At 27.8% G+C, this 15,947-nt stretch overlaps 1 protein-coding gene across 2 annotated transcripts in view; it reads right to left on the reverse strand.

The window, feature by feature from the left end:
- Window positions 1-7,048: 7,048 nt before the first annotated feature.
- The window catches only part of LOC142331440 (ectonucleoside triphosphate diphosphohydrolase 5-like), a 55,812-nt gene continuing 46,913 nt past the window's right edge, over window positions 7,049-15,947 (reverse strand). For both annotated transcript variants that reach the window (XM_075377350.1, XM_075377351.1), the window contains exon 12: window positions 7,049-15,738. In XM_075377350.1, the coding sequence (XP_075233465.1) occupies window positions 15,661-15,738 (78 nt within the window). In that variant the 3' untranslated portion in view covers window positions 7,049-15,660. The remainder of the gene's footprint in view (window positions 15,739-15,947) is intronic.

Consider the following 15,947-nt stretch of genomic DNA (forward strand, 5'->3'; position numbering starts at 1 on the left):
ACCAGCCACTCGTCTCAACATCACGGACTGGAGTCCGGAACAGAGCCCAGCAGAGATGCGTCCTGAAGGGCAGCCATACCAGAAGCGGATGAAGAGCTTCTAAACATCCTCTCCTTTTCAAAACTTACAATAAGATAAAATAACCCAGCAATTGCAACTCCTCCGGAAAAGGGGACGCATTGCTCCCTCCTTACAGGTAGTGCCCCGTTGTGGCGTATTCCTGCTAGCCTATTAAAGAGTTAGCACCGAAAGGACTTCAGTGGACGGTCTGAAGGGGAATTACGTCGGGAGGACAGGCTTTATAAGCCTAGCCTTCCGCGGTCGGCCCATGAAATGGGTTCGATAACGCTGGTTTAACAACGGATTGGAATGCAATTAAATCCGTCTTAAATTCACTAAATAATAATAAACAAAACTTGTAAAAATTAGACCCGCTGTTTAAAATTAACCCTTTAAAAAAAAAAACAAGCCCGATTAGAAAGATCCAGCAGCAAGGGACTCTGTCCAGGTTCTGCGATAAAGTAGGGAGTAATAGACTCCTGCCAACTTTGCATTCCATTCCAAGAAACTCTACTAAAGGACTCGACTTTGAACGATAAACTTAGCGAATGTGAACTAGCTGCATGGAAGAAGTTGTTGATGGTTTTTAGGCGGCAAAAGGAGATTAAAACTGTTAAGCTGTTAGTAAACTACAAAAGTTTAGGATGTAGATTGTCATTAAAAATTAATTTCATACATTCCCACCTACACTTTTTTCCCGAAAATTTGCGCTTTTGCAGCGATGAGCAAGTAGATTGTTTCCCTCAGGATATTCTGACCGTGTTGCATCGGCACAACGGAAGATGGGATCCTGGAATTGAGTGACTAATGTTGTTTTTGTTTAGAGAAACTGATCAACATCGTACAAGCGAAAATGTTTGTCAAAATATTTTAAAAATTAAAGGCAAGACAATTCCAGTGGTTTAAAATTTTAAAAAACTGTTTTTTTAAACATATTTCCAATGATTAAGATTTTTAGAAACTGTTATTTTAAAATTAATTAAACTAAAATTAATCAATTTAAACGTCAGCAAAAGATTTTTGAAAGTATGTTTGGAGAGTAGCTTTAAATGGAAGTGAATCTTGGACGATCGGAGTAGCTGAGAAGAAAAAATTAGAAACTTTTGAAATGTGGTGTTCCATAGGAGAATGTTATAAATCAGACGGGTGGACAAAGTGACAAATAAACAAGTGCTGCGGAAAATTAATGAAGAAAGAAACCTTTGGAAAAATATATGTAAAAGAAATGACAAGACTTATAGGCCACATATTCAGGCATTCTGGAATAGTCGCTTTAATACTGGCGGGACAGGTAGAAGGGAAAGATTGTGCAGGCAGGCAACGATTGAAATATGTAAGACAATTTGTTAGGGATGTGGGATGTAGGGAGTATACCGAAATGAAAAGAATGGCACTAGAATCTAGGGAATCTTGGAGAGCTGCATCAAACCAGTCAAATGACTGAAGATAAAAAAAGAAAATATGTATATAAAGCGATTTACATTGATATACAGATATTAATCATAAATGATAATGGAATGGTTATCTATGGGTGTACAGTTAATTCTGTATTCTTATCAAAATGATAATTCCCTCTTCCTCTTTTGGTTAAAAATTATTGATATCAAAATATTATCATTCTTTGTGACTGATAAATATAAGATTTTCAGATTGGGTTGGATATAGTGTAACAGCTTTCAGGGCCGTTACCTATTACGATAAGCTAAGATCTGCTTTGTGATTGATGAGATTTATTCACAGCTTATAATTAATTATAAATTACGAGTTGTGACTGGTTGGAATTTACTGCTAAATAATTGGTCAGTTCCTTTCAAAGCTTTGATTGGTGTAAAATATGGTTTTTTGATTGGTCAATGCTATTCTTAATTTTGATTTGTAAGGAAGATAAGATATTCTTATTGGTTCGTTTTCGGTGTAAAATGATTGGCGAGAACAAATCAACATTGTTTTATTAGGAAATGGCGAAAATTAGATGGAATCTGTGATATGCTAGGACATTCTCATGATTTGGATTCAATTCACTTTCATTTGGATACTTCGCATGAAATTTACATCCTATAACCTTGTATTTTTTTTTAATTTACAAACTACTATTACCTTTTCACGAATATATTTTTACGATTACCGGTTAAAATATTCTTCTGTTCCAAAACTATGATTTGTTGTGAAACGTTACCTGTTAAGAATTGTTAAAAAGATAGTATGTACTTTAAAATTTCACTTAAAAGTTAACAACCAATTTGACAATGCGTCTGATTTTGGTGTAAAATTACACAAAAAGGCCAATCGAGAGAAATAAATCCTGGAATTTTGTAAATTGGCACAGTTGTTTCTTGTTTCTTAAGTTTGAAGAAAATAAAAAGTCCTGCCCTTATATATAAAAACTATGTGCAGATTACTTATCAAATAACATTCAGTTTTTCTCTTTGAATTTTATCATTTTGAAGAAGTGCTCCATGTCTTCAGACACTTCATCCGCCACCATATCCTTGTAGAAATCTCAAGACGGTGGAGGGGGACTTGGAAGCCTGGGACGACAACGATGCCATTCCAGACAATGTTTTAATAGATTCCTTCACAGGGACCTTGGTTGTTTGCTGCAGCAGGAACTTTATATGTTCGTGAGACAATTAATGTGGTCTTACATAAATCTCTGACGGTTTTTCTGGCAGAAGTTACTTTCTAGGCAGTACTCAATCCTGTAATTACAGCCATGAGGTACTTGTTCTGAAAAAGATTTTACCAATTTAGTCAGTTTTTTACACGATGCGCATTCTTTTTCTTGTTGTACATTGTTTGAGATAGCTTGTAGCAAAACTAATACAGGTTATACAGGATTCCTCATTTTAAGCGATTTCCTATATTCCCAACGAGCCACAGGGAAGGACACTTTTTGCTCAGTACAGATCTTCAATACAGATTTTTCTTCCTTGTAAAGGGAAGAAACAAGACCTTGTCGAATATAGACCTTTACACTTTAAATATTTTTCTTCAGTGCATGTGCTATCTTCATGTCTCGTATGGCTGCAACATGCACAAACCTGTTCTTTTTGGCAACCAATTTCGGTGTGACCAAACCCCTGACACCAAAATGAGCATTTCAGGTTTGGTATATACAGTCACACACGCATAGAAAGAAAACCAATCTTTATTCAATCAGGAATGGTACGAGCAGAAAAAATCAGAATGAGTGCGAACAATGGTACATCATTACCAGAGGATTATGAGGAAGAAGAATGGGTATTCCCATTCTTCTTCCTCATAATCCTCTGGACAGAAGTAACAACCTTTGGTGATAGCTCTTCTGATATTTTTGCTAATTCAATACTGTTCAAGTCACAGCAGAAAATCACTCCCTTACTTAAATTCAGCGTATTATTGGGCTATACTATCTCTGGATCTTTCTCTATATTCTTAAGGGCTAAGATTTTTCAGTATATATGAAGGTTTTTTAACATTTCTAATGCATTTAGTTAAGTAATACTTACATTCATGCAATGGTTATTTATACTATTTTGACAAAAAAATAAATCTCTATTATTATTAAGTAAATAACGTTTGTAGCAATTTTTTTTTTTCTGTTTTTATGATCTAACAAGATGGGATAAGGTGATATTATTGTGTATAGAGTTCAGTTACATTAAAAATCAACAAAATTAATATAATTTCAATATATTTTTCTGTACAAAAAAAAACTATAAAAAGAGAAAAGAATGAAAAGAAAATTACCATTTTAAGGTACTACAATAAATAACATGTTATGCTAATTTAAAAAAAAAATACTTGATGTAAAAATTTATTTTTCTTAAGTGGAACCTTGTTAAGAAAAAAGAAAAAAGTTTAAAAAAGTATGTCAAAACAAACATCTGTGTATGTTAATGACAACCGAAATTTATTCACTATGTAAAAATTATTGAAAATTCATCACTTGCAGAAGCGTGCAAGGAAATAGTTTTATTCTATTTAGAGCTTATAAATGTAAATATTGTTTGAATGTTAATCACATGCACAGATGTTTCCATAGTTTTATTCTATTTAGAGCTTATAAATGTAAATATTGTTTGAATGTTAATCACATGCACAGATGTTTGATATAACATTGTGAATATATTATTTTTTTATTTAGTTTTGACTGTTTAATATGCTGTATCTTTGATAATCTGTACTTATTTTTTAAGTCAGACTGGTCCAGACTAAATATATGTGAATTTCCAATTACAATTACAAGGAAAAATGTAAAGTACAGAAACAAATCTCCATCGCAAATGCATACATGCAATTTAACTAAAAAAAAAAAAAAAATATCAGTAAATAAAGATTTTTAATATTGCACTGCTTTAAAGAAAAATTAATGTTAAGTAAAACCAAATTTTATTCTTTTAACAATCCAATAAAGAAATCTTACTAAAGTATAAATATTGTAACTATACATAAAAAATATGGTCGTTTAAAGTAACATCTTGTTAATTTGGACTTTTGATGATCCAGTCACAATAGTCTCAAGTTTATCACTGTAGTCTAAAAGCCTGACTAATTTACAAAGTCAAATCATTTTAATGAATTGCATCTATCTAAGGCATATATTTGTCTAATCACATTTATGGTTACTCCTCAGTATAGAATACTGGCTATGGCTAAGCTTGTTATTTGCACCTTTAAACATTATACATGTGGAGAGTGAAAAGAAAATTAGGACCATGTAGATAAAATGAGGCATAGTCAAACATTTGTAACTTAAATACCGTTAACTCAAATTCTGATAATTAATTTTTTTTAAATTTTCTTCCATTTTATAAAATAAAATCTATCTGTACAGATACATAATAAATGGGTTGGTTTTTCAAATATTAGGGCTCAGATTAATAATAGAAGGAACATTAAAGAAAAACAAACCAATATACTTAGCATTTATAGACCTAGAAAAGGCATTCAATAACGTAGACTGGAATAAAATGTTCAGCATTTTAAAAAAACATTATGGTTCAAATACAGAGATAGAAGAAAGATTGCTAACATTTACAGGAACCAAACAGCAACAGTAATAATTGAAGAACATAAGAAAGAATTAAGAAGAAGAAAGAATGATGTTAAAGAACAATTTAGATCTGGAGTAACAGTACAAGGTGAAAAGATAAAGATGCTACGATTTGCTGATGATATAGTAATTCTAGCTGAGAGTACAAAAGATTTGGAAGAAACAACGAACGGCATGGATGAAGTACTGCACAAGAACTACCACATGAAAATAAACAAGAACAAAATGAAAGTAATGAAATGAAGTAGAAATAATGTAGATGGACCACTGAATATAAAAATAGCAAGAGAAAAGATCACGGAGATAAGAATTTTGTTATTTGGGAAGTAGAATTACTAAAGATGGACGAAGCAGGAACAATATAAAATGCCGAATAGCACAGGCGAAACGAGCTTTCAGTGAGAAATATAATTTGTTTACATCAAAAATTATTTTAAATGTCAGGAAAAGATTTTTGAAAGTTTATGTTTGGAGCTTTTTAAGTTTAGAAGCTTTTTAAGTTTAGAAGCTTTTGAAATGTGGTGCTATAGGAGAATGTTAAAAATCATATGGGTGGATAAAGTGGCAAATGAAGAGGTGTTGCGGCATATCGATGAAGAAAGAAGCATTTGGATAAAATATATATAGGCCACATATCAAGGCATCCCCTGGAATAGTCGCTTTAATATTTGAGGGACATGTAGAAGGAAAAAATTGTGAAGGGAGACAACGTTTGGAATAAATAAAACAATTTGTTAGGATGTAGGGAGTATACCAAAATGAAACGACTAGCACTAGATAGGGTATCTTGTAGAGCTGCATCAAACCAATCAAATGACAGAAGACAAAAAAAAATCAACAGACTAAGAAGAAAATGCTTCATAATTTTGAAATATATTCTGCCTGTTTTATTTTCCATATTTTGAAAGTTATCCTAACTTGTGCAAGTAAGTAATAACATTTTGTTATTGGAATGTCATTTTATGGATTAATTTTTTATTACTACATATGGATTATATTACATTTTATTATTGAAAAGATTGATTTTTTAAATAATTATGCCTGAATTAGAAAACAATTTGACCTAGGAAAAGATCTAAGCCAAGGGTAATCTGTTTATTCCAATCTATGAAAGGATCATAGTAAAAGGTATCATGTGTTCATCCAGATAACCCTCATATTTATAGAACAACCACTTCATGTACTAAAGGTTTGTGTGTGGTGTCTGAACCAAGAAAGTTAGTAATTGGACCAGTATATTTTAAAAAAGTCATAAATAATGAATGCTACCAAGAAATTTGTGTACAACAGAAATGATGAGAATGGTTGACTTAACACGATAATGCCATTCTACTCACTCCGCTTAAGATTTCCTTCATGGGTTTTTCAAAGACCACCTAATTTCTGCGAATCTGTAGCCATCTGGTCCCTTGATATACCAAATCTGAACTTATTTTTTATGGATTTTGTACAAAATACTGTTTAAAGTAAAAATTAGTTACAAATATTAGTTTGTTGACAACTTCCTACCATCCTCCTCAAAACAATTTTTGAGATACAATCAACCTACATGATTTTTTTGTCAGGGGAATAGTAAATCGTCCAAGTTTGAGTCATTTTTTCTGGACCTCCACACACAGTCTTACAAATCAGCCTTTTGACATTTTAATTTGTGTTTCACCGTTTAACTGATATTAGTTCACCAGCTCAAGAGTAAATAAATCACAAAGCTGTGATAAACAGCAACCTTGTATTAATTCAACTAACTGTTAGTTTGCTTAACAATTTTAGATGGTCAGGAGTACTTGTTGCCATTGCAATGAACATTTTGACATATATTGTAGGTTCATTTCATTACTGATTTTGCAGACGTGTTCATTTGGAAGTCAACTAAATAATGAACAACAAGATTTATAATATACATCTTATTAACTGTAGTAACTTTCTGATATGAATAAAGATAATTAAAACAAGTATGTTGCTATAAACTTTTATTAAAGCCATTTTATATATATGTAGTAACTAATTAACAAATCATTTTAGAAACTAAACCTTAGTAAAATATTAATTAAATAATTTATTAATGTATATTAAAGCAGGAGAACAACAAAAAGTACTAAATTTATCACAGATACCTAACTAATGTGCAAATATCAATCTACTGAAATAATTCTACACCTTAGACCAACTAAAAACACATTATACCAGGAATGCTGAGAAAAATATCCACTTCATTGCTAAATCATATGGAAAATATTTTTAAAAAATTGAAATCATTTGCCATCAGCGTAGATATTATGTAAATAGAAAATTACTGTAATATGTAAATAAGAAACTATAAAAATAATATGATATAATATTATTTAATTTGATGTTTTTATATAACTATGTTCATGTGATTTAAAATCAATAATTTCTGGTAAATTACTTAATTATTTTTAGTATTTGAAATATTATTTGTACTTTAACTACTCCTTTTCCACAACATTCATTCTACGAATAATTTGATGTATAAATTGTTAAAATACTTAAAAATACAGCTAATAACTATTTTAGTGTTAAACATTAATATCCAACTATAATTTGACATTATAAAATTAAAACTTATAAAATGTAAAACTTTTATCCAACAGTAAAACAAAAACAAAAATTAATTATTTTTATCAAAATACATTATTATATAAAATTTATATATAAACTCTTTTATACAAATCAGTTAAACAAAACTATCGCAAATTAAGAAATATCTATAAGTAAACCATCAATATTGTACCCTAATAGATAACCTATTTAAATATTCTATCACATGTTTCTTAAGTAGAATTAATTGGAAAAGAAATCGTATTTAAATTGATGACTTTGATACTTATGTGTCATTAGTTCATCACAAAATATTTCTCCACTTAAAATATCTTTTCTTTACTTTATCTAACCATACTTCTCAGTAACAAGTAGCACTTATTTGTCCATAACAATTACTTTTAAAAATTAAAAGTACTTTTAAAAATTAACAATTAATTACTTTTAAACTTAACCTGAACAAAATTTTTATTCATTACTAATGTTTAATAATTCCTTTTTTCCTCTTTAAGATACATTCATGAATTTAATATTTTCATATATCTTCTAAGAATACTACGAGTCTTTTTGACTACAAATACAGTTCTTTAATATTATTACTAAACTTTAAAATTGAAATCCACATTACCATCTTATTATAAATCTTACGATTTTGTATCGCCAGCATTAAAAAAATCTAAAAGTAAGAATTTAAATGTCAACAGTGTAAACCATTTTAGTTAAATAACATTTTTTTGTCTCCATTTGTATATGAAACTCTTCATAAAAAAGTTTTTTAAAGATTATAATCACTGCTAAAAAAAAATTAAATTTTAGAATGGTACAAATATTAAATTTATGAACAAAGATTACAAAAGTAAACAAACTGCTATCATATGAAAGTAAGATTGATTAACAATATAAAAAAATATTATTTTTGAACTAGAAAAGTTTAAGGAATTATGGTAAAATTTGTGCAATATTATTTATTTCACATTGATAAGTACATATTCAGGTAATAAATACTAGATTTTTTTTGTTTAAAATAATTTAAGTTATAACTAAAGCACATACAATAATTATTTAACAATATACAGTGCAAAACATTAATTTACAGTGATCTAATGAACTGTATTAAGTCTATTTTATTGATTGAAACTAAAAGATGTCATTATTTTTTCAACCATTCCTATTAATATAATATGTCATCATATGTAAGAGCATGTTATTTTCCTTCACATCTACAGAATTATTGGGGAATTCTTTCTCTTAGAATACATCAACAAACAGTAAATATGGTTGCTTAGCTTAAAAATAAAATAATAATTAGTTGATGGGTCAATGCTCCAATTCCCTAAGCACATGCTATAACACTTTTGGTGGTGCTAAAAGAGTCAAGGAGGAATCTAAACACAGGTGAGTGTATTTGCTACAGAAATATTTAAATCTTTAACTTGACATGTTGATAATTTTTATAAGTAAATGAAATCAACAAACAATTATAATTAACCTTTAAAATGTGTATATATATATATATGTTTGCGTTACATATTCAACAAATCTTTTCTAGTTTTTCTAGAAAAATGTTCAAACATTAAAAATTATCTCTGTTTAAAATAAATGTCTGATTGATAATTTTTATCGTCTTTCTGCCTATGTTTATGGATGAGAATGTAGAAGAAATAGTTTCAATACAAATGGGCATCAAATAAATAAAGTTTGGGAATTACTCCCTGAAATACTTATACCTATTTACTATCTGCAGAGTTAGATAAGTTATTTATAGAATTTATTATCCATATGATAGTAAAACACCAGGAACAGGAAAAAATTTACATAAGGAAAAAATGATAAACAAAAGCAATCTTTTTAATGGCAACTTGATGGATATATTATAACACTTTCTGAAAAGCCTTATGGAATAACACCCTAAAATTAAGGATATGACAAAAAGCCAACAGCCAAATCACAATCAATAAACTGATTCCTGTAGTTTGCTTAGGTTAAACAATGTTAGGGGTGGTTTGTGCAAACTGCTACAATTTATTAGTGGCATTATAATTAATGGTCATAAAAGTTATTTACTTCTAAACCGGCAATGAATTGGCACAACTTTCTTGGCATAGCTGGGAAAGTTATATGCAATTCATTTTTGAAAAAAAAACACTTTGGCTTTATCAATTCAATATCTTAACCTTTATTTGTATCTTTATGATAAAATAATTACGTTTCATTGAAAAACAATAACCAAAATTATGAATTTTTTTTCACATTTTTATGTAAAAATATTTTCTAATTGTATGATAAATAGTTAAAAATAAATTAATAAAAACTGATTATTTCTATACTTGTGGAGCACTTGAAAGCTGAACAGTAGGACTATTGTTTTGTGTTATTGTTATTTTCCAAACACATACAATAACTAAAAGTATAGCAAGTAAATACAGAACCAAAAATATTCAATAAACCAGCTTCAGTTATTTTTTTTATCAACATATTAAAAAAAAATTATAATTAATTTTAATATTACTGATTTATTTGTTTATTTTATTAAATATAAAATTACTTGTTTAATTAGATCTAATCTTTTAATTTTAATTTTTGAAGCTAAGATGGCTTTTTTTCAGTAATTGATTTTAAATTAAAAGTTTTTAATTTTGGGAATTCTACCATCAGGGAAGGTGTATTAAGTTATTTTATTGTTTAACAACTTGTTTTGAGCATTAAAAATTTGAAATTATGATTTTTTTTTTTCCATTTTGAAGGCTCCCATAATCAAGAGAAGCGTTCAGGTAGATTTTATTTTTTAAGAAAATAATCCCTAAATAGTGATAATTAGTTTAAAAAAGGATTTTTTAAAATTGTTTAAAAATACAAAGATACAACCATAATTACAAATATAAAGTTTTAATTTTCTAGGAAGGGGTGAAAATCTTGTTTCAAGAAATACTAAAGAATAAGGGCTATCAAAAAATGAAGATTCTTATATTTTAAATGTTACGGATAACTTGCAAAATGAATTTAAATTTAAAATATATGTATTTTTTTAAATTAAAAAACATTTTTTCTTACCAAAGATCATTGGAATGGGATGAGCAAAAAATTTGTGTAGTGGTTTGAAAGACTATCAATGTAGAAAATACAGATGCAAAAAAACTCCCTTTAACTCCTTTACTGAAGCAAGATACAGCTAAAAAAAAAAATAAAAAAACTTGTCTTACAAAAATTAAAATTTTTTTATGTCCAAGTAAAGATTTTAAATTTTATTTCAACCAAAATATCCCCACCCCTTTTTCCAATTATTGGAAAGATTTAATACATTTTCCCCCTGAAGGTAGTAAGTAGTACCTGTCTATTAAATTTGAAAAAAATTGATCAGCAGGGTCAGAGTATTAAGACCGGACCAATATACCCATATATATATATTTATACAAATTTCCTTCTGAAAAATAAGATTTTTGGGACTTCGGAACATTAGAATAAAAAGGTTTTCCTAAGTAATTTATAAATTATTTAAATTTATCTTTTTTGTTCAAAGAAATTTTTTTGTCTTCTGCAGAAAAAACTTTAATCCTTTTTTAAACCAATTTTTATACATTTCCTGTTATAGCAGCATTTATCGCTAAAGTTGGAAAAGTAAAAATATCAACTGAATAAATGTTATGAGTCATCATTTCACTATTATATTTGAAAGCATATCCCGTTCTGGTAATCTGTGGATGTAATGAGCTACTACAGTTCACTCACTGAACATATAAGTTATACAACTTATGCCTATGGTATAAGTGCCTATGGACTCCAAATCAAGAAGGAAATTAGAAGTGTCAAATGACTGGTGATGAGTAAGGATATCTAAATCAAGTAAATATAAATTTCTATTTACAAACTATAAATATAAATTCTGTTTAAACTGAATAATTTTTTCTGCAATCTTAACTGGGAAAAACAAAATTATATTTATTTATTTTTTTAACATTGCTTTATTTGTTTAATGATCCCATAATTTGTGACAGCAAAAGAATAAATCTTAATATAATACAAATTAGAATTATGAGGAATAATGTAAACTTTTTTTTGATTTATTGCTATTCTATTAGTAACGATTAAAATTTATAGAAATAAGGTAGATATTACTTCAAGAATAAAAGTAAAGGCATTACCAAATAAAATATTTCAAAACATATCTTGTGCACAAGTATGTAAAAAGTAAAGCTAATTAAATAAATAAGTGTTCTTAAACATTGTAATTCAATAAAAATATTAGCGATTTGATTTTTTAATTACTGCACTTAATTATGCACAATATTAGGCATATACTGCTAAATTAAATACAGATGTCGCACCAGAAAATTTAAGTTGGGAATATAATATAAGAAAAAAAATGCCTATTTTAAAAACAAACCCCTTGTGTAATTTTTTTTTACTTATTTTATACTGTCAATCTTTGTTAAAGAACCTGTCAGGGATTCATGTATTTATTTTTTTTTAATTTACATTTGTTACATCAATTATTTAATGAAATTTAATAGTGCTTATAATTATTATTGGTTTTCAGATAGAGTTTGTCTATTCACTTGTGGATTCTATCTAGTATGACCAAAGAACTCTTTGTTTGTCACTCATACTATAATCTGTTTTGTCTTTTACCATGAGCTAATAGTTGCAAAAATCATAGCCTACAAATCTAATTCATTAAGAAATTTACCTTCAGTTGCTATAATTTTATATGTTAGCAATGTGCAACTTTGATATGATGTGGCAATATATTGATTACATAATTTCCATTTTCCCTATACTTTGCTGTCAGAGGAAAATAGGCTTTGAATCGAGTAATATATTTTAACAAGATCCAATGCACATTAATTCTGGGGAATTTTATTTAAATTCCAGCTACTCTAAAACAATCAAGAAGATTTTATAATAAGTTTTCCTAAATCACAAGTACCCAATAAACCGAAACGTTTAGCAGATTAGTCACTTGTCTAGAGTATCTGGTAGTGTAGATGAACAAAACAGAAGGCAAATAAGTTTAAAATGATGAATTATTGGAAAATATATGTGCATACTTAAAACATTGTCCATGAAAATCAATACTAAAATTGTCTCAAATTGGAATGTTGTACAGGAGTGTCTGAAGTTAAAAAAATAAAAACTTTATTCATTTCTTATTCATGTTCTGCCTAAACTCTGAGATCCTAACAAGAAGAAAGATTATTACTGTCAGTGGTTATGTTTCGTTCAGGTTTTATATTGTTTTCTTTAATGATGAAGCATGATTTCAATTAAATAGCTACATAAACAATATACTGGAGATCAAAGAATCATAATTTTCTATCAGACTCCACTACTTACAACGAAGTTTTGGTGTATGATTTCACAAAAGAAAATTACAGGGCGACCTTTCTCATAAAAACAATAACTGAATGATATTAATAGCTTGTAGTTCAGTCTGTGTCATTGTGTACAGATGGATGTGACTTGATTGCTGGCTTTGACAAGGCTGTATATTAGTTAACTGTAAATTACTAATTTTTTTCACGTTATGTTCAAAGAAAATCATTTCTTCGATAGCCACTTACATTTCTTTGGTAGCCACTTAGATTATTAATCATCAGTATCCTAATAACTAAACTAGCAGTAACTTTAGCTAACCTAATTGCCACCATTACATAGTCTAATAAACGTGTTTTTCATAAGGATGAAAAAGTTAGTGTTTAATTTTAGTCTTGTTCTATCGATTTTGGTTGAAGGTTTTGGATAGAAGGCTTGTTCAATGTGGTCATAATGCTCTATGGCTGGATTGCCCTGTCAATAGTCCCCTTAACTAAATGATAATTATTTCCTGTTTTTGACACACATCCACTTCAAAAAGTAAAGTTAAATCTTTCTTGTTCTATTGCTTCTTTTTTGGTCGAGTATCCTTACTCTGTCCTTGGGTCAAGAATGATAATGAACATATGACTGTTATTTCTTTGGATTGATATTGAAATAGTAATAGTTATTAGATTTCTTGGCATATGTAGATTTACGTGAATTTTAATAACTTAATTATTTATTTGGTTATTCTCAAATTTGCTGAAAATTTTTTTTTTCTGTTTAATTCACATATAAGTTTATAAAATGAATCGCACAAAAAAAAATACTCTTAGAACAATTTAAGGAAGTACTGAAATTTTTATGACGGAACACAAATGGAATATATTTAATTCATACAAAATAAATTCTTGGAACCAACTTTCAAAGTAACAATTGTATCCATACATAAATTTAATAGGATTAAGACTGATATAATTGACATGTGCTCATGATATTCAGTGATCTAGAGTGAATTTGACATGACTGTACTTTATACACTGAGACTCGGTTGCTTAAAGCTTACCAGTCGGTAGACATACTCTGAACTACCGTAAAACAAAACTGTGATCTGCTTTGATCTCTGGTCTCAGCAACTTTAATGAGAAATTTTTTCACATCATAGCAACAATATTTACTATTACAATGTGACAGTACTGTTTCCCATAAAATATATTCTTCCATATAATTTACAAATTTGGGTTCTATCATGTTATTTGTATCTGCTATAACTATTACTTCTGGTATTATGTTTGTACATTTATAATTTTTTACTTAAAGAAACATAAATTACACGATCATAATTAATTACAAACATATGATAAACTTTACTTTTTTAATCAACACAAATAATAATGTCAACATAAAAAAAGACAAACAAAATATATATTTCTTCTACACGATAATTCTTAAAATAAAAATCTTCTGCAGCTGTATGCAACAAAAAAACAGTTTTTTTGAATCAAAATACATTAATAAAAGAACACGCTATTTAAATAAGACACTAATACTACTATAAGAATAAGACACTATTTTAAGACAACCAATCTGAAGCTGTTGCATAGTACAACCACACCTTAATAAAATTCCTATACTACAGAAGAAGTAGCATTTAATGCCGTAAACCACAATAACTGTTTGTATTTATTTTTACTTTTCTATAAATATAAAACAATAATAACATTAGCTTAACAACAAAAATAAACACTAATAGGAGTTGACATCATAAAAATAACTTCATTTAGAACAATACACATAAATTTTAAAATAGACTTACTGTAGGTAAACATTAATAATTTAATAACCATTTATACAAATACATAAATTCCATCACATGAAAATTATCACAATATAAATTATCATAAGTTTTACAAAATCACAATCATTTTTAATTTAATTTATGTAACTTTTATTTTTATAAATTAGCACCATAATTATATTATCTAATAATTGAATTTTTAAAAAATATGTATATCACTGATCTTTTACAAAATATATGTTTATATTTAGTTTTTACACACATGTGCATGCATACATGTATATTAATCTTTAATGATTATAATATTTAACAAATAAAGTAACTAAATTAAAAATATTTTAATACACTCACCATTTGGATAGACTCAAAATCGCCTATAAAGTAAAAGGTAGCCAGAAGAGAATTTATTAGCCAGAAAAGATAATTTATTTGTAATCAGAAAGCAATCTTTTCATATTTGATTACATTAAAAAAAAGTATTAAAGCATCATTTAATAAGGTATTACAACACCAAGTTAAATTATAATAATATTAATACTTAATCATAAATAAATTAGCTCTGACAAAAACTAATTAATTTAAAAACATTTAAATCATTTTTTTTTTTTTTTTAATTAGTTTTGATTAATAATAAAAATAAAAAAAAGTAATGTATGTGAAAACTAAATAGCACAAAACATTATAATAGACAAAATACTATTTATTTATTCTTAGGACTACAAAACGTAATGCTCAATATAAAGCCATACACTAATTTTTGGATGAGATGAATTTTATAACATATGAAAAATACCAAATTTGACTGTCATATAATATGAAATACACCTTAAAATATTAGTGAGAAAAGGATGACCAGTATTAAAAAATACAATTAAAATTATAATTTCATAAGATGATTTAATTAAAATAATTACTACTATAAACCACTTTGTAAAATATTAAAGGCAGCACCTAAAGACCAGCTTACTTCTTGTCCATCAATTTTTTTCACCAGCTGAAAACAAAATACAGAATACTTATAGAAAAACATATACTTGTTTATGGTATATAAACAATTTTACACAATAAAAATAGCTATTTATTTGCCAATGCATGTTAATTTTATTCAATTTATCCTTTCTGGTTATTCTTCTACATTCTTCCTACAGAACTGTAGGAAGTATACAACAATTAAGTATACAACATATCTCAATCATTTTATAC

The sequence above is a fragment of the Lycorma delicatula genome, chromosome 10, assembly GCF_047948215.1.
Source record: "Lycorma delicatula isolate Av1 chromosome 10, ASM4794821v1, whole genome shotgun sequence".
NCBI classification, from domain to species: domain Eukaryota; kingdom Metazoa; phylum Arthropoda; class Insecta; order Hemiptera; family Fulgoridae; genus Lycorma; species Lycorma delicatula.